General features: G+C 40.5%; 2 protein-coding genes across 2 annotated transcripts; both read right to left on the bottom strand.

Moving 5' to 3' along the window:
* Window positions 1–6750, bottom strand: igbp1 (immunoglobulin (CD79A) binding protein 1). Its single transcript, XM_063498582.1, has 3 exons — window positions 6247–6750; window positions 3528–3860; window positions 1–509 (listed from the first exon to the last, which is right to left on the bottom strand). The coding sequence occupies exons 1-3, from the start codon at window positions 6721–6723 to the stop codon at window positions 237–239; spliced, it is 1083 nt and encodes a 360-aa protein (XP_063354652.1). The 5' UTR covers window positions 6724–6750; the 3' UTR covers window positions 1–236.
* An 809-nt stretch (window positions 6751–7559) lies between these two features.
* LOC134645216 (magnesium transporter protein 1-like) lies at window positions 7560–16780 on the bottom strand. Its single transcript, XM_063498569.1, has 10 exons — window positions 16200–16780; window positions 15596–15765; window positions 15397–15514; window positions 14570–14710; window positions 14287–14427; window positions 11645–11734; window positions 11024–11087; window positions 9331–9405; window positions 8912–9002; window positions 7560–8808 (listed from the first exon to the last, which is right to left on the bottom strand). Exons 1-10 carry the CDS (start codon window positions 16278–16280, stop codon window positions 8793–8795), a joined length of 987 nt encoding a protein of 328 aa, XP_063354639.1. The 5' UTR covers window positions 16281–16780; the 3' UTR covers window positions 7560–8792.
* Between the last annotated feature and the right edge of the window lie 2731 nt (window positions 16781–19511).

Genomic DNA, 19511 nt, shown 5'->3' with positions numbered 1-19511 from the left:
GCCAAATTGTGCATTTTTATTGTAATTGGAAACCACAACGGTACATAGGAGAATGTAATCCAATCAAAAGAACAGGTGTAACATGAGTTAATCAGCAGTAGTGTTCATCTCCAGACCAACTAACCTGCAGGCAAAGTAATGAATGTACATATTTATTGATGCGGTGGTGTTTTTCTTCATTTAGTATAGAAATGAAGTGAGAGACAAGTCCGTTTGAACACACTTGTTGGTATGAGCTAGCCCATATTCTGGCGGTTTCCATAACCTCTACGGTGAGTGTCTTTCCAGTCATCCCAGTTTCTGGCTTTTAGCAGAGATTCATCGTCATCGTTTTCAACCTTCTTCTCTTTTTCTTCTTCGTCCGTCTCGCTTGGATCCCCGTGATCCTCCGCAGTGGCCTTCCTGGGTACACCCTGGTCAGGCAGGACTCCACGTTTCTTGTGCTGCTCATACCAGTCATCAACTGTCATGGTAGGAAGACTGGGATAACCGGCCCCGAACACCTTAGCCTGTGTGCAAAGTAAACACATGGATTTAAAGACATCAATCCATATTCAAGCAAATCAGAACAAATTCACTCAGATTTTTTTAAACAATAACTGATCTAATATGAGCTTGTTAAATGAAGACATTCAAAAATGTACCTTCACATTTTCATGTTTTTGAGTGGCGTGATGTTGAGGTACAAGGAGCAGAGTGACATTTGTTACATTTTTGATCCCTCATCAGATTTCAAGTACAGCACTTGCATGAAAACTTCAGCTAATCAGCGTTTTCAAGCTATTCAGTTAAGCTCTGTTAAAAATTGCAACCCAATCAATGTTTCATCCGCTTCCAGTGTAAATGTCAGTGTCGGTGTTCTTTAGAGGTAATGATCTCTGGGACTAGCAACTACATTTTTGACAGTAATTCTTATTTTTAAGCAGACTGAAATTAAATTTCCAGTATTTGGTTGAATGTTTTTGGTTCAGTTTAGAGTCTGCTGACACTGTGATGAGTCAGTGGATCCACATATCAGAGCCGATTTCAGATATTAACACTTTTATGCTTTTCGTAGTCAATTCCAGATTTCTGGGGGGTTTTTAACTGTAGTTGTTAAAAAAAAAAAAAAAAAAAAAAAACACATTTCTATAGAAAACCACCCAAACTTTTATGTCATACTACATACTACACTTTGTGTAGTATGAGTGGCCATAATGGAGGGTTTTTATCAGTAGGAAAAGCTCTGAAACTTTCTGCTTGTTTGTGGTGATCAGCGAGTTAGGAATGATAAATAACTTCAAGCACACACTCAGACCTGTGAGACTCATTACGACACTGAGTCTGTGTAGTACATGCACACATTTCTGTCTCTGCCATTCAAAGACACTTTGCATCAAGTTTATTTGATGCAATATTCAACACTGAACTGTAACTTTAGTCTTTTTCAAGGAAGCAAGTTTTTATTCAGCGTTTCCATAAAAGCCTCATCTTTATAGATTTACTACCACTGGGGAGAACACAGGTGAGGTTTAAGGTCTGGACAAGTTTGAAACCTTTTTGTCCTCCGCAATGAAAAAATGGCTCAAAAATAAAAACGGGGATCATTTCAGCCCGCTCCTAATTTTATAATTCTGCACTCAGCTTTGCAGTATCACTGAAATGCAGCCAGGTGCTGCTCATTTTGCCTTTTCACTTTATCCCATCACCATTTAAATCCATCTCCCCGTCTCTCTGTCCACCTGACCTGCACCACTACACTTGCTGTCTTCACAATGTCTGCCCCCCTTCCTTCTTTCACTAATGGTATGATCCCAGTCTTTGCGTGTAATTGGCTGCATGGTGTGTCCATCAAAATAAAGAAGTATCCATGCCTGCATGGATCCTCAGTAGGGCTGAAGATTCAGTTCCCACATATTGACAGGCCAATAACAACAGACCTGTGAAATAATCCTGCCGGTCTGATATAACTGCACCGTGAGTTTGACACGCGTGATCAGAAGGCATGATTCAAACTTTTACAGTAAAGCTTCAGATGCTACATAGAACATACAGATGAACTGTTATCGTAGTTTGATACCATGTTTAAATTAGGTAGCTTGCTGAATGCTGGTGGCAGCCTTCCCACCTTGTTGCTGTGATTCCTGGGCTGTACCAGACTGTCTTCATTTCAAGGATTTGTAACATTAGTGAAATTAAATACAGCGGTCCCTCACTTATCACGCGAGTTACGTTCTAAAAATAACCCGCGATAAGCGAAATCCGCGAAGTAACCAACTTTATTTTTTACAATTATTATAGATGTTTTAAGGCTGGAAAACCCCTCACTACACACTTTATACTCTTTTATCAGACAGGCAGGAACATTTTCACACTTTTCTCTCTTGTTTAAACTCTCTTAGAACTGAAGAAGCTTCTCGGATGAGAGGTGAAACGTCTTCGAGCAACTTAAAGAAGTCCAGACGTTTTTCTTTCCAAGCTACTTAGACTACGATGACCTGGATGACTGAGAACCTTCACAGACATATTTTAAACACTCTCAAAGTTCAAAATAAGTCCAGTATTACAGAATGAAACCAAAGGCACCCGCAGGTGACGAAGTTTCGTCGACATTGTTGTTTGTTGGGGAGAAAACTTATAAACATACAGTACAGCACTTCAGAGTCGCACAGCTAACGATCGAAGATTTATGTAAATTTGACAAGCTGAACGCAGCCAATCAGGACACAGAACACAATACGCTGTTTAAAAAAAAAAAAAAAGAAACTTGAAAAATTGCACACACACACACACACACACACAAAAAAAAAAAAAATCAGCAAAACAGCGAGACTGCTAAAGGTGAACCGCGTTATAGCGAGGGAGCACTGTATTATATTAATAAAACTGCATTAACATAAAGTTTCACAGGCCAATAAAAAAATGACCATTCTGAACTTCTCTTTTCATTATTTATTATTGCTCATTAATAATGTTATCAGTGTAGTGGCTAATAGATTGTAGTTAGCTGAAACAACAGTGCAGGAATGAAACATGAACAGGGTGCAGATGAAATATTGAGACGCGTCAAAGTGGATTACAGTCATATGGAGTAGGGATGGGAACTGATAAGAATTTAGTGATTCAGATTCCATTATCGATATTACTTATTGATTCTCATGGGGTTCTCACGAACACCATCACTAAGCAGCATATCAAAGACATTTGTGCAAATTCATTACATGTTGTGTGGTCAAATGTTTGTGCATGTTGGAGCTTTGCTTTGATCAGTGTTGGGTCATTACTCAGAAAAAGTAACGTATTACACTGAACACTGTTAAAACAGTATCAGACATGAACTGGGCCTCAACATCACTGAAGCTGTGTGACGCATCATCCTCACAGGCGCAGGTCCTTTACCAAATCTAGATGGCTAACGAGCAGACCACTTTAGGAAATTATAATAAATTGAATTGAATTGAATAAATTGATTAAGAGAGTCCAGGCTGCATGTGCAACCTTGTGACTGCATGTCACTTAATCAGTACTACAACAACAAACCAGCTCACCTGCACAGCATCCTTGGTGAGGATGAAGGGTTTCATGGGGGGCCTGGCTGGGTGACTTGGTTGCTTGGGAGCATTCTCCTTAAACATATCCATCTTTTTGAGTATCTCCACCTCTTGGTCAATGCTCTCTATTTCCTCCAGACACACAGTGACCCATCTTCGGACATTCAGAAGGTAAAAATCTCTGGTGACTTCATCATCAGCTTGTCCGCTCTCCACAGCTCTCCGAACATCAGACAGTTTGGCCTCAAGCTCCTTCTTCTGACGGTACCGCTCAATTTTAGCTTGTCTCTGTGCTGCCATAGCAACCAGGTTGGTTGGGCCGGGGAAAGACTGAAACAAAAAGCACACGTCACTGATTATTAACACATCCTCCAAATCACACACATGTGAACTCTGTTATTTAGAAGCTTTCATGTAAATACACACACTCTAAAGAAACCATCACTTTCTGGTTGTGTGACTTAAATCTGTGGAGCTTCTGTGACATTTTCCCATCGGACACACTTTTCTGTGACTGACTTATGTGACATAAATAAACCCAGACTTACAACCTTCATTAGCAGTGCAGTTAATAAAAGGAACCTGTGGTTATATGAACACTGCAGCTTGTTCAAAGTAAATGTATTCAATGTGCTGTGTTAGTTCATACAGAAACAAACAAAGGCACAGGTGATCAGGGATGTACCAGTGCAGTATTTAGATCAAAGAACGGTGGGATTCAAACGGAAAAAGACCAACAAGACAGTTTATGGCTGATCCAATCAATTCAATTGTTGTTTACTTCAAAACTCATTGGTCGCTAACATGAAGTGAACAGTAGCTCGAGGGATTTCACTCCAACAGCTTTTCTTTAATGTCAATTTTGTAGAAAAACTAAAAACAAAGAAACATTTCCCCTCTCTCACCATAATGTCCAGTGTGGCTTGAAATGCAAATATAACTTGTAAACGTCAAAAATGTGCAAAAATCTTTCAAAGTTATATAAATATATTTACATAAAAATACAGGCATTTTCTGTGCAACTATTTACAGAACAATCTGGTCCGTCTGTTCCACCTGGAGACAGTCTTTACACTTTGAAATACACTACAGGTCAAAAGTTTTAAAACACAACAATTTTTGCAGTTTTCTATTGAAAATGATGCAGTTTGATGTCTCATTGCACTCTGAAATTAAACCATGGTACAAATAAGCAACTGGAGTTAAAAAAGAAATCATGGAATCAGTTTATAGACCAAAATGTATTCTAAACCTCTGACCCTTCAAAGTAGCCACCTGAACCAGTGTTCAGCTGTATATATCAGCTGGAGTACCCGGACAGAACCCACACAAACAAGAGGAGAACATGCAAACTCCACACAGAGAGGAGAGAACGCCTCAGAAGAAAACTGGCTTTGGTTGGCACAATCATAGAATGAAGCACACTTTGTCCTGTGGAGATCAGGCACAGGACTGGGAGTCCTCTAAAAGCTACCAATGAAGGATGTTCCTGGATTCGGGGCACATGCTGGTGACAACCTTGCCCCCCGTGCTCAGCAGCGGCTGCTGCCACTGATCCCTGGATACATTAGTCTGAATCAGAGCGTGACCCACAGCCCACCAACAAAATGAGAACAAGGTGCAAACTGTGCCCCTACAGGAGAACGGCAACCCAAGGCTGTGGAAAGTGTGTCTGCAAGGACCAATGTTTGCACATCCTGCTGCTCTCCAAGATGCACACACACACAAACAAACTGAAATACATGTTGTTATAACATTTTTGTAAAATCAACCAATAAATGGCCATATTTAGCCACTAAAACACCAAGTGGGAGGGTTTTTGGCATTCCTAAAAAGAAGTAACAATGCACAAAATACATTAAAAAAATCATAGTTACTGGTACTGATCTGCAATGATGGTTGAAAAAAATATTAGGTTTCATCAATTATACGGTGAAACAAACTGCAACCATCTACTTTTTTCCCTAAAAAGTTGGTGGCAGTACGTCATCTTGCTGGCATTTAAAGGGTGAAAAAAATCTGAATTTGAATACAACAGCTGGTGCTAAGTTGAAATATCAAGTGACATTTTTTGATATATATATAATAATAATTTGTAGCATTCTGGGAATAGAAACAGGAGGTGGCCATCTTTGTTCACAAACACGTTCAGTGGGAGTTTTTCTGTCACACACAAAGTAATGACGCATAAAAATCACTGAAACGTAATCACTGATATACATTCAGCTGCAGTGGTGGTTAAAAATAAATGAGGCTGTAATTATTTGATTGGATGATGTGATCTAACTGGTACACTGAGCGGGACTTTTTTCTCAGCACACTCCAGTGGGCTGGTTTCAGTCATTATGCAAATGTACTGTTTATAAGATTGGGGAAACCTGCAGTCAGCTGACACTGAAGAAGTCACCTGGATGAGTGACGAAACGTTTCTCCCACTGAAAACGTCCAGATGAACGTAATCCCAGCACAAAAATAATAAATGCTTAATAATCAATTACTTACCCCAGAGTGTACTGTTAATTCTACACGAAAACCCACTGAGAATACAGGAAACGCTCATGCTTGTGACAAGAACTGCTGTTAGTGAGAAACAAACAAACCCACCCATCTGCTGCTGACCAGTTCTGACCACGACCAAGCTGAGTGGGTAGTGTTTATGAACACAGCCGGGGGGTTAGCTCATTTGCTATTTATTTGCTCTTAGTTAGGTACTTACATTAGCTTTAGCGTTTCCATCTTCTGACCCTCCGTCAGGCCGTGCTTTTTCACCCGTGGAGTCTGGCAGTTTAAACTGTGATACCTTATACTCTTCACACCTCCTTAAAAAATCCATAAAGTAAGCGCGGGCCGTCTGGACTATTTCCAACCGTTTGTCCCGGGTGGTCTGCTTCATGGTCAGAGCTCCTAACAAAGCGGGCAGCAGCAGGTACTTCAGGTCTGCCGTGGCGATCTCCTCGAGCTCTTCGTTGCGACTAAACAAGTCGAGCTGAGCGACCATCCGGGAGGCTTCCTCTAACATTTGAACACCGCGCTTAACTTTCACCTGAATACTGTTTGAGCCAAGAGGCTCGTTTGTGCTGTCGACCTCCTCGAATATTTTCCAACCACGATCTAACAACTCTGATAATTTAAGAGGTTCTGCGTCCACATTTAATGGCTGTCTAACACTGTTGCTGTTCTCCGATTCCGCCATCTTGCAATATTTTCCGGGTTCGTTCTTCTTCTTGTGTTTTTGAGGCTTAGTGTAGTTGAGTAAGTATTACCGCCTCCTACAGGCAAGCGTTAAAATAACACGTAAGACAAGATACACGAAATAAAATATACTAGTCTCTCCTCTATTAACTGCTTATAATCTGACCCGAAAGGTGAAAAAAGCTATTATAAAATAAAATTAATCCCATAATATTAATTAATTATTAATATGTTTTTGTATTTTGTCTGTCCTGTTCAGCACTGTAGCAATTACTGTGAAGAGGTCAAGAAACAGATTTATTTCCCCAACTGGACCTTTTGTTATACTTTGTCCACTTAACTGTTATAGCTGATTAGATTTTTATTAAGACTTATTATTTATTTTAACTAAAACAATTACAGAACTGGAAATGGTAAATAATAAATGTTGAATGTTACTGAACAGCATACAGTACTAATAATGTATGATATGTTTAGAGGGAGCAGCCAACCGAGATAGTGTGTCTGTGTGTGAGCGTGCTTGTATTCATAAGGTTTCTCTGTGTAGGTGTCTAATAGTGTGTATGGGGAGGCGCCTTATTAATATGACTATGAAAATATTAAAGTGTCACACTGACATCTGTTTTCTGAAGCGATATGTGGAGTTATACAGTAAAAATACCAGAAACTTGGTCAAAATCATGCGTTACGTTTGACTGCAGCAGAAACGTGCCTCTTATCTGAGAAACTAAACCAGTAACACTTTGAGACTGACTCAGGTACAGTCCTCCTTACAAAAAGAAAGTCTCAGTAAAGTCTCTGCAGAGTCTGATGACACCACACACACACACACAGATCCTCAGTTACGACACTTTAATATCAGCAACAGTCAGCTCTGATCAAATATTCCCCCTTTGTTGAACTTGATAACACAGCAACAACACACCTTTAAAACACAATACACAAAATGCAACCTTCTCCTCATGTATACACACATAAAGACACATGAATCTCATCATGCTCTGCAGATAAGGCCCATTTGGAAAGAATTCCCAAGTATGAACATTTAGCTTGACAACAAAGTACCAACATATTTTCATCAATCTGACATTTTTTATTTAAGAACAAAAGGGCCGTGATCACAATAATAAGACACCAATGATTACCTGATTATGGGATTTTACTGAGCCATGTAATGAAAATAAATTTTGTTTCTACAGATCATATTTTACATGTGAGGGTCGTGATCCCGACAACAGGTTTAGTGAAAACTCGGTTTGTTAACCCCAAACACAGGAAACTTTTCTGTTCCAGAAACAGAGCTAACTTTAACAGTTACTCCGGCAAATAAAGTCTAAATGTCAAATATCACATTTAAATTTAAATGTGGGTTTAAAATCAAAACTATGCTCTTTATTGACTGTTTGCCAAAGTAACTCCTGGTATGAGTATTTCTGAGCTCAGAGTTTATTGAGAAAGTTTAACAAGAACTACTTTCTCAAACACGATCTCTGTTCCTGTTAGCCTAACTGGAACACAAGTGTACAAACTCAGTAAAAATCAAGGAGAGCATTACTAAAGGAGGGAAGTATTTGTACATAAAAAAGAAACGTGCAAGTGCACCAACAGATCCATATCTGGTCTCAACTGATGTTTCAACAAAACCTTTTTAGTACAAATAGCACACAGAGTACTACTGCTGGATCCTAAGAGTCACAGCAACAATAGACTATAAAGTCTGCTGAGGTCTTAGCAACAAGAACTAAACAGTCCTGACTCATGTCTGTACTTTAAGACAAAAACACAGTGGCGTATCTGCAGGTTAGAAATGAATCAAAAATCAAACAATTTGGCCAAAGTTCAGACCAAGAAGACACAGCAGCGATCGGAGCTCTGTTGTTGGTAAAGGAACCACTTGTGATATTGTAAAAGGCACCGTATGTATATGATGTACTGACTTTTATTAAACAGATCAGAGGACAAATCATGGCTTGGCAAACAGTTTTTCATCAAAGATGCTGTGGACAGCACCCTGCAGCACGTCTGTCCTCTGACGTATACTTGCTTTGACTCTGGAGGAGCTGATCAGCACTAACTCATCAGGAAGCTGCAACAGAGACGAGACAACTTTCAGTCAATACGATACAAAGCACCATCTGAGCCAGTCGCAGTGGATTAAACAGGAGAATCCAATATTAACATGTTCACACCTGTATGGATATCCATGGTACTTGGCTCTGAAGATCGACAGCAACCAACTGAAGAACAGCATAACTAGACCAATACCTGCAACACACATAACTGACACGCAGGGTTCTGCTATTATACCTCCTTATGCATGATGCAGACAAGTAAACAAACTCAGGGATGATGATTCACTGACTGGAATACCAGGTTTAGAGAAGGTTAGATTAGACATTTCTATCAAAAGTTATTCTCTGGAAACTCTGGAGTGTTTGTGTTTTCTATATTCGTACACGTACACAGATGCTCTAAGGTCAGAAGAACTTGGATCATACACAGGAATGCACGTACAACTGAGATGTTCTTGTTGCTCTCTGCTGGAAAATGGTCTTAGACAACCTGAAGACACAAAGTGATCTGTGTGTGTGTGTGTGTGTACACGTACTCTTTCTCTTTCCAATATCCATGTCTGAAGTAGCAGCTTCACACAGTAGAACTATTCCCATGGTAACAGCCGCATCTGACAGCTGGGTCAAGGGTTGAACAACGAGTTTCTAGCATCCATCTACTCACAGCTAAGCTTTTACCTTATTGGTAACGGGGCCAGCATTCACCCCAGAAATAAACACAGACAATGGGAGCAAGAACCAAGACTCTGCCAGCATTTACAGAAGAATCTGGGAAACAGGACTGTAAACGGCTTTGGAAACTGAGCAGGTACAAAGGCCTGAGCCACTGGGACAGGGGCCAGCTGAGCTCTGACATGCACCATCAAGTCCAAGCAGTTGTCTGTAGACAGTAGTGAGGCTTAGCTCTGGGTGAGTGTACAGAAACATTTCTACAGCACTGAAGGTCTTAATGAGCGAGGTTTTCTCCATCATCAGTAAATGGAAAAATCTGGAACCACAAGGACTCTTCCTACAGCTGGCTGCTCAGCCAAGCTGACTGATCGGGACAGAAGGGCCTTAGTAGCGACACCCCTGGGTAAAAGGCACAGGACAACCTGTCAGGAGTTTGACCAAAGCCACCGGAAGGACTCTCAGACCAGGAACATAGTTCTCTGATTAAACAGAGACTGAACTCCTGGCCTGAATCCCAAAGGTCTGGAGGAAAACGGGCACCACTTGGATGTTGCTATCCCTACAATGAAGCCTGGTGGTGGCAGCATCACAGTGTGGGGATAAACTTTGGCAACAGAAACCGGAAGACTAGTCAGGGTCGAGGAAAGATGCATCTACAGACACGACGATGATAGCCAACTCCAGAGCGCTCTGGACCTCGGACTGGGGGTAGGCTGAGCTTCCAATAGAACAAGGAGTGGGTTCAGGACCACTCTGTAAAATATTCTTGAGTAGCAGAGCAGGAGCCAAGATTTGAACGTGGCTGAATCCCTCTGGAGAGATTTGAAAATGGCTGTGCACCAACACTTTTAATAAAATCTAATGGTGCTTGAGAGGTTTTGGAAAGAAGAATGCTAAGAAGAAAGAGCTGCTAGCAAACTTTCACTTTTTCCTGTGTGTAAAATTTTGAGGCAAAAAGTTTCTGTATTGGATTTTGGAATAACACAGGTGGTGTTCACACAGTTTGATGTCCTCAGAATCTAATTCAGAATAATATCGCACATAAAACTGAGAAAAATGAAAAAGCTACAAAGGTGCTTTGTGTCACAGCTACACTGTGGACCGTGAAGTTATTTCAACAGTGGAGACAGGTGTGCTGATCACAGCCTACTACTCTGTCAAACATGCATAAGTTAGACAACTAAAAAACGTGGCTGAAATCCCCTGTGTCCCACCAGAGGGAGGCCCTGGGGCAGACCCAGGACATGCCCGAGAGATTATCTCTGGCCTGGGAACACCTCAGCGTGTCCCCGGATAAGCTGCAGGAGGTGGCTGTGGAGAGGGAGGTCTTGGACTCGCAGCTTAGGCTGCTTCCTGCGCGACCCGGCCCCGCACAAGTGGCAGAAAACAGAATTTTTAAAAAATGGTCCAATATGATAAAAAGAAGATCATCTGTTCGGTAAATGATGCAGAGGGAAGCCATTATTATCCATGGAAGTTTGTTGAGCTGACAGAGAATTTTGTGTGTTTAGTGGACACGGCTATACAAGTGTTAATCTGCAGAAAGCTGAAGGATACTGAAGAGGAGGACGATGTGCGTCTCTGCCACGAACTGTGCCTGACTGCTGCCGTGGATGTAACTCTGAAAACACACAGTCACATCTCTCACTTTTCAAATCAATATATTTTCTTAGACTGGTCAAAATACAGTTATGGTCAAAAGATTACATACAGTAAATGTGGCCATGAGTGTCATGGTGACCTCCTTTTACCAGCACACATCTTTAATAACCCATCACTGCTTTCTCTTTAATGAATATGAATTTATTTTGGATTTTCTCCACACAGGCTCACAACTTTTTATCTTTTAAGACCGATTCATTTCTCATTAGTGATCATTATTCACTACAACTTTATACTGCCTTTATTTCTATTGACTAGTATATATATGTGAGGCCATGTGTGGAATAAAGAAAATCCAAAATAAATTCAGCTCGAGTCATTAAAGACGTGTGTCGTCCAATCATTCAGCACGGTAACATGCATTACATTCATGGTCATGATGATGTCATCTTCTGACCTCTTCAGGCAGCTTACAGTGACACACATCAGTTAAGTGCGTTGTTAAATAGCTGTAGTAACTCTGTTGGAGCCAACATGTTATATTAGTGACATGAATGAAGTGTATATGTGTCTTACAACTTGTCCTGTGCTGGGGTTTTTGTGAGCATAAGGTGGTCCTCTGATGTGGTTCCACATCTGGCCTGAAGTCATGATCAGGACAAAGCACTGAAACACAAATAAAATGTGTAAAACACAAAGACGTATGAGCTGTTGGGAGTTTTATGTGAACAAAAACATCTAATTTGACTGTAAGAGATTCTCTTGTTCACACATTTCACCACAAAAAAAACAAAACAAAGGAAACAGCTCTCCGGTTGTTTCCACCGTCTCCAGATTATTCCAGACGAGTGTTTCCAAAATTATCAATCTACGGAGAAAGAGCTCTTTTTATGATCATTATATATCAAATGTACAGATTTAACTGACAGTTGGTCCTTCCCAGCTCATCTGATGTACTGTACCAGTTACACTGAATCACATGCATGTATAGTACTGTGCAAAAGTCTTGAGCGCCGCTATTTCTTTATCTTTTCCTAACAAAACCAGAATATTGAATTGTAAACACAAGGTCATGCAGTATATGGTACTTTTACATATTCTAACGAGTCTGAAAGCCAACATTTGGTATGACCACCTTTATTTTTAAACACAGTGTGATCTCTTTGTGTGATTTCTTTGAGTAATCTTCAGGACACGTCAAGCCCTTCTTTGCATGTTAGCTGCATTTTGTTCAGTTCTCTGTCATGAAAATCATCTAATCTGTTACAATTTTAATGATACCCAGTGCCTGGAAATGATTTTGCCCTTTTTATTGAAAAACTGGAGGCTGTGTTTGCTTAATGTCAAACTTTTTACTCACATGCTGCTCATAAATACGTTTGCATTACAGGTCTGTGTTTAGTCACACATGTCAGTGAAGCACACATGCTGTGTGTTAAACAAACAACTGTTTGAATTACTTGATGAATGGTCGAAGCTCCGTCTCTTTCTTTAACATTTCTAGACTCTTCATATTGTTGTGACTTGAATGTTTGTATTTCTTGTTGGAAATGAAACACTAAATGTATAAACTTGCATCATGGAGGCCTGCTCTTAAAAACTGATTTAACAGTCTGAAGCTGGATTTAAGTGCTTAAAGTTTTAAAACTTGTTTAACGCCATCGTCTGGGTTGGTTGGTTGGTTGCTACTAAGAGACCTACATTAGTTTATGTTAGCTAAGTAGTAACAGAACCAATAAATCAGTGGATTATAAGGAAAGTAAAATTAAAAATCTGTTTAAGGGGGTCGAGTTTGAGCTGTCCCTGGCTGCAACAATGAGTTTTATGTTAAAACCAAGGATACACTGTCCATGTTCACACTGCAGAGGCACACAATCAGCTGTCAGAGCAGATCACGAAATGCAATCAACACTACTGAATGCAATCACAGTCTCTCTTTTCCCACCTAAAACTAAACGGTTCACAGTTACAGGCACCACATGCACATCACACCACAAACACGTTTCTTATTGAAACACAGTCATGTTTTCCCCACATCAACCTTTTTACCCTGCACACGTGCTGATTGGATTCCTGTTCGTGCTTCACTAAGAAACATGTTTGTGACTTGATTAGCATGTAGGAGCGTGTTATGTTGTGAAATGTCTGGATGTGATTGGGAAGAGAAAGATTATTTTATTGGATAAAATAGTGCTGATCGCTCCGCTCGGTGCACTCGGACAGACAAGGAAAAATCTGACTCTGGCTTCTTGTTGCAGTGTCACCCAACTCAAACAGGCTCTCCTTCACACCAATAGGAAGCGGTGTCATGTGATTGTGATGAGTGGGGCAAAATTCCTCCACCCACTGTAAAATACAATGACAGCTCAGCCACTGTATTTAACACGTCACCTTCCACAAACCGGTGCCTGCTCCTATGTCATTTTAATGAATGAATTCTACGTATATGAGAATGCATTAATTACACACTGACCAATGTGTACTTTAACATTTACAATATTATTTTGTTCTACGAAATCAGAAAAAGATGCTGACATATCCAAGTGTTTGGCTAATAGCTCTTTGGGAGTCATCTTTTGGGGGAAATGTATGTATTTTTGCAACAGGCTGGTAGCAGCAAAGTGCCGGGATTATTGGATCATTCGTCTGTGTAGACACAACAAAGGTTAATCTTTTGAGCTAGATGCCCTTTTTTATACATAAGCCAGTGTTAAGTGCCTCAACAAGTCCTCTGAAAACTGTCAGGCACAAGCACTGAACCAAAAATGATTGAAAAAGCAGCCAGTGTCTAAAGAAACCCTGAAACAAAAACAGACAGCTCGGAGAACTGAACACCGCTTTAAAACAATTAAAAGAAAGTCTGGCTTTATGGAAGCAAAACAAAGTCAAGACTTCTGCACACTAATGTAGAATACAGTTCTTAACTGTGGAGAAAAGCGCCCACAGGAGAACTACACCTGCTACAGCAGATCTACTTTGTTTTTGTCTAGTTGTAGTGTGACTTGTATTGAGCCACAGATAATGTGCACACCCATGTATACTGTCACATTTCGCAACACTATAAGGCTATCTGACGTGCGTTTGGACATGGTGTGGAGATGGACAACAGAAGATTTTGATCTTTTTTTTCTGAACTTGGATCACCAGAGAAAAAACAAATAAGCTTGGCTGAACACTAAGCATTTAAGCATGTATGTGTATATGATGGTAGTTTTTACCAGTGCGGAGAAGGCCCAGACATTTGTGTTAAACAGGAACTCTAAATTGTGTCTTCGTAGATATGCAAGTCCACCAATCACAGCCAGAAGGAATCCCAGCAGGAGAGGCCCTGCATAGTTGGGAGGACGAATGACACGTATCTGAAACACACAAACATGAGAGTAGACTTCAGAGGCTCTCACCATGCCCGTGTTTGAATGTGTTTGTTTGCTTTAATTAGAAGTCTGAATTTATTTTATTGCAAACATCTTCACTGATCTCATTGAAACGTTTGACACTTACTTGTACATCAGTTCTGTCTGCCACCCATCTAGCCAGCTGCTCAGCCGCGAAGCCTCGGACCTGGAGCTCATACGTATCAGACCTTCTAGGTTTTCCTTTGGATGGGAAATGGAGGAATGTTGGGGCAGAATTCATATTCAGCTGAAAATACAGAGACAATCAGAAGATTAGATACGTGTAGTGATGGGATTTAACAAGTTAGACTCCTCTTGGATGTCTGATTAAATGTAATCAAATATGTTCTAATATTTATCATCTTTTACTTTGGACTACAGACAAAGGTACAGGGCGAACATGCAAACACAACAGGGAAACAGCCAACGGGTTGAACACTGCACACATTTTTAGGTCAACTAAATTTGTTTAAACAAATCAGGGCTCGCAAAAACGCTAGCCCGACGTCCCGGGGCTAGCGATATCTCCGGTCGGGCTACCAAAATCTATCTCAGCCCCGCCCGTCGGGCTATCATATCGGGCAGGGCTGAGATAGATTTTGGTAGCCCGACCGGAGATATCGCTAGCCCCGGGACGTCAGGCTAGTGATTTTGCGAGCCCTGCAAATGTATTGTACAAAACGAAAGTGTGATAATATTAAAATAACTGAAGCAGTCTGCGATCTAACCATTCATTTTAAAAAATGGTGCTCCAGTACAGCTATTGTTGAATGATTTTATGAAGAAAAAACATGCTTTCATTAAACCAAATGAGTGCCAGCATTAAATTATTATAAAATTACGAGGTTTCTCTAAGATTGCTTCATTATATATACACAAGTTGGCCTGACCGAGATGTATTTAAATGCATGAAAACAGAATAAAATGCCTCACCATCTGAAATACATCTGATCCTTCATCAAAGTCGACAGAAGCAAAAAAGACTTTATTGGTAAAGGCAGAAGAAAAACGCCAGGAGTTAGCCAGCACCTGGAACTCCTCGTCAGCTTGCCTGAAAAGGAAACAAGTTTTAAAGTCACAAATCCAAGCTGGAATAAAAGCAGTGCATGTTCTTCCTGTTGCTACTTGTTACCTGCACACTCCACATTGTCTCTGTGGCTGCAGTGCTGTAAACATGATGACCACTGAGTAGTTTCTAGGGGGAGCCTTGACAAAACGACGAAACTTATCTCCATTCATTTTGATGACTGATCGTTTGGAGGCCCACTCCATCATCTGCGTCACCTTCTCTGACAGCATAGTCTACACACACAAAGACACCAACACAACTGCTAAAGCTCCAGTAGCAAAAACAAACGTCTTTCTATTTTCTATGCATTTTATTTTCGTTCAGTTAAACGCGCCCTTGTGGCGTTAGACTAAAGGTAATTAATGTTTAATTCATTTCCGGTTTAATAACGCCCAGTCAAGTTTACAACCAGAGGTTGGGTTAGTCGGAGCTAACAACTGTGATCAAACTAATGCTGTCTGATGAAATTAGCATGTTATTTAAGCTACTGCTGTAACTGCTAAAACTACTTTAGATAACGAGTAACTGAGCTCTTTCTAGCAGCTGTTAGCTTAAGCTAGCTACCAAGAATGATGCGGAAACAGACGACGTGCAACTTTGACGAAGTTGGAAAAACTCCCTCCAAAGTTTAGCAACTTTCTTGGCTATACACCACTGAAGACATCACCTCTTTCTTCTTCTGCGCCTCAGCGGGTTCATAGAAGAAGACAGCGAGAAGAAGCAGCGAAGTCAAAACTTTTCCTAACATTCTGCTGCACTACCCACACTACTACCAAACACACGCGCGCGCGCTCGCGAACACGCGATAATATCCTGTCAGCTTTCCATTGGTCACATCTCAGCCAATCACACAGAGAGCAGTCCTTCCTTCTGGTTTCTCTCTTCTTCGTTTCAATAACCGATTTGAAACAAGCTGCACATTGCCGCCACCTACAGCTGTGCTACAGAGCGAGGTACCTGGAGTAAGGATACCTCAAAACAGCATTCCTACGTACGAATTTCTCCGCACTTCTGATGTAATCCACTGACGAGTTTAGTGTGCTGTGACCTAATCAATAATAGGGAATAGGAAATATTCTGCAAACGTTCGCTAGCTAGCCGACTTCGTAGACGTGACGCAACGCGTGTACAAATGTTAGGATACGGTTGCCTTTGGTAAAGACTGTTCGTGGACAAAGTTCGTGGGAAAATCCACAACCTTCCCTACAACTTCAGTTTCACCGCTCGGCTTAACTCTATCATCGGTGCGGATACTCACGACACCGCGTCCCGTTTTCCTGTCACCGCCACAGTTTTCGGCAGCGGTTCCAGCTGTCGCTGCTCCCGTAAAGTTAAGCCTAACAACATGATTATTAGAGGTTCATGCGTCTTAAAATATAGTGTCACACAACTCTGAATATTATACAAACAGTTTTCAGCATTTAACCAATTATTTTCTCGTCTTATTTTTGTGTTTTATTGCGGCAGCAATAAAGATGTCTGTTACCTCCACTCTGACCAACAATTAGTTGACATTAAACTGCCTTAATCAATCGTTTATACTCAAGGTGAAACTACATTTTTAATTTCTATTAACATAGAATCTTAAATTATGCATTAGATACATCAAGTTTACAATAGTACTCTGTACTCAAAATCATTAGTAAAATAATTCTATATAACTTAAACATAATTATTTATCAATACTTAAAATAATCTTGTGTACAACTGTCTTTTCTTGTACTTTAATTGTACTATTTTTATTTATTACTATTGTATTAAAATACTCTTAAACCAACCATTCAAAACTAAAAGAAAAGACAGTGACAGTATATCCAGAGAGGATGCACCCTGGCACGCAAACATGCAAACCCCACACAGAAAGGCCCATGGCCGTCTTGCTGTGTGGCAATGGTGCCAACTATGTATTTATACAGTGGTGTGAAAAAGTGTTTGCCCTATTCCTGATTCCTGATTTTTTTTGTATTTGTAAACACAAAATGCAAGTGAGAGTCATAATCTAGTGAGCGAGGCTTCGTTAAACATTTAAAACATTTGTGCCACAATTGTATCGATCCTTCGAAACAACATCTCCACAGTGACACCTGCTCGCCAATTTGGCTATTGCCACATGTCGATAATGCTATTCTGTGAAAAAATGAGGCAGACAACAAAGCTACTTATAATACCAGACTGTCAGTAATGGTGATCAGCACATCTGTTGGCTAAATTCTTGTACAAACAATGCAAGAAAAATATTGAGACTGTTAAAGACAGCAGGCTCTGATTGTCATAAACAGTGTGCTTCAACAAACTGATCCCTCTGTTTACATTCGTGTTGCTGAGCAACCGCTGTACCATGAAGAAGCTCCTTTATCCTCCTGTGGATGTTTTATCTTGTAACACTGGCAGGATGTTAGAGCGAGGATGTGATGCAGCAAATAACATTTTTTGTTGAAAGTAGAAAACTTTTTTTTTTTTTTACAAATGTGTGTATAATAAACAGAAGAGGTGGCATCAAAAATATAATTCAGTAATTACAAATGATTCTGCTTCATAAAAAATGGAATCCTGGCGCCTCGCAATGCCTCAAAGCAGCAGGTACGCCACCTGTCCCAGCTGGGGTGAAGCACACCAAAACCTTGTTCAGTCGTAGCCATGTGATCTGGGTGTTTTAAACCACGCTTCTGACCAGTGTTTCGAAGCAACCGCGCTTCAGAAGCAGTGTCGAAACGTCTGTTCCCATCCCTAACATTATCCACAAATGGTAGAAACATGGAACAGTGGTGAACCTTCACAGGAGTGGCCGGCAGACCAAAATTACCCAAGAGAAGACTAATCCAAGAGGTCACCCCAGAACAACATGTAAAGAACTGCAGGCCTCAGTTAAGGTCTAAGTTAAGGTCAGAGTTCATCACCGGGTGGAAATGGCCCGCATGGCAGAGTTCCAAGATGAAAAGCACAAAAGAAATAAAGGTTTTCTCGGTTTTGCCAGAACACATCTTGATGATCCCCAAGAATGACAAATACACAACATTTGTCCAGAAGTATAATTAGATATGGGGCAAGCACAGAAGCAGCCAAGATCAGGTCAGCTGACAGTCTGCTTAGATTCTTTATGTTCTGTATGTCTTTTTATTCAGATGTGGAAACAAGTGTTATGAATGCTTTGAGGGAAATCATGTATATTTGAGCTTTCTGAAGGTTAAAAACTGCCCTGTGTATGCTGTTTTATGTGAGTTCTTCAATTCTTTAATCTCTGCAGTGGAGGTTAGGGTTATATTGATATCAACATCAGCACAACTACCAGTCACAGTAGCTACTTTTATCAGATATACAGCAGGTTCAAAAGTACCAGAGACCATTAACATTATTTCCTGCATGATGCAAAATAACAAGCACCTGTTCTAATGTCATTGGTGTAAAAGAGGAATGTGGGAGCTGCAGGCTAGTTTATCAAATCTGCAAAGTTTTGGGGGTCAAACAAGAAACAATATCAATATGGTGACTACAAAGGCATGAGGTTGTGAACAATTAAAAATGTAAGTCTCGTTAAGTCTTTTAGGGCATGTCGCTACCAGCTTGGAAAGTGTACACACTGTAATTTTTGAACAAAATAGCTCTTTCTGTGTTTGGGTGATGGATTGAACAGTGCTCTGTGAGATGTTTTCATAACCTGACCCTACTTTAAACTTCTCCACATTTTCATCCCTGACATCTCAGATGGGTTCCTTGGTCTTAAAAGTTCTGTTTGATAGTCCCGGGTGCTTGGTATCGAGTATTACTTCTCCCGTCTCATCAGACTTGTTCCCTTCTGTTTTCCTTGGTGTCCTATAGTCTTGTCTGTATTTATCCCTGTGTGTTCTCCATTCAGTTGTCTTCTCGTTTATTGTGGTAACCACTGCTTCCTGTCACTCATGTTGTTTACTTTCTTTGCCTCGACATGTCCATAGTGTCCAGCCGTGTGTCCCACCTCATGTCTCTCCTCCTGTTTCCAGTG

The sequence above is a fragment of the Pelmatolapia mariae genome, linkage group LG2, assembly GCF_036321145.2.
Source record: "Pelmatolapia mariae isolate MD_Pm_ZW linkage group LG2, Pm_UMD_F_2, whole genome shotgun sequence".
NCBI classification, from domain to species: domain Eukaryota; kingdom Metazoa; phylum Chordata; class Actinopteri; order Cichliformes; family Cichlidae; genus Pelmatolapia; species Pelmatolapia mariae.
Note: the sequence above shows the minus strand (reverse complement) of the source record. Positions and strands in the feature narration are given on the sequence as shown.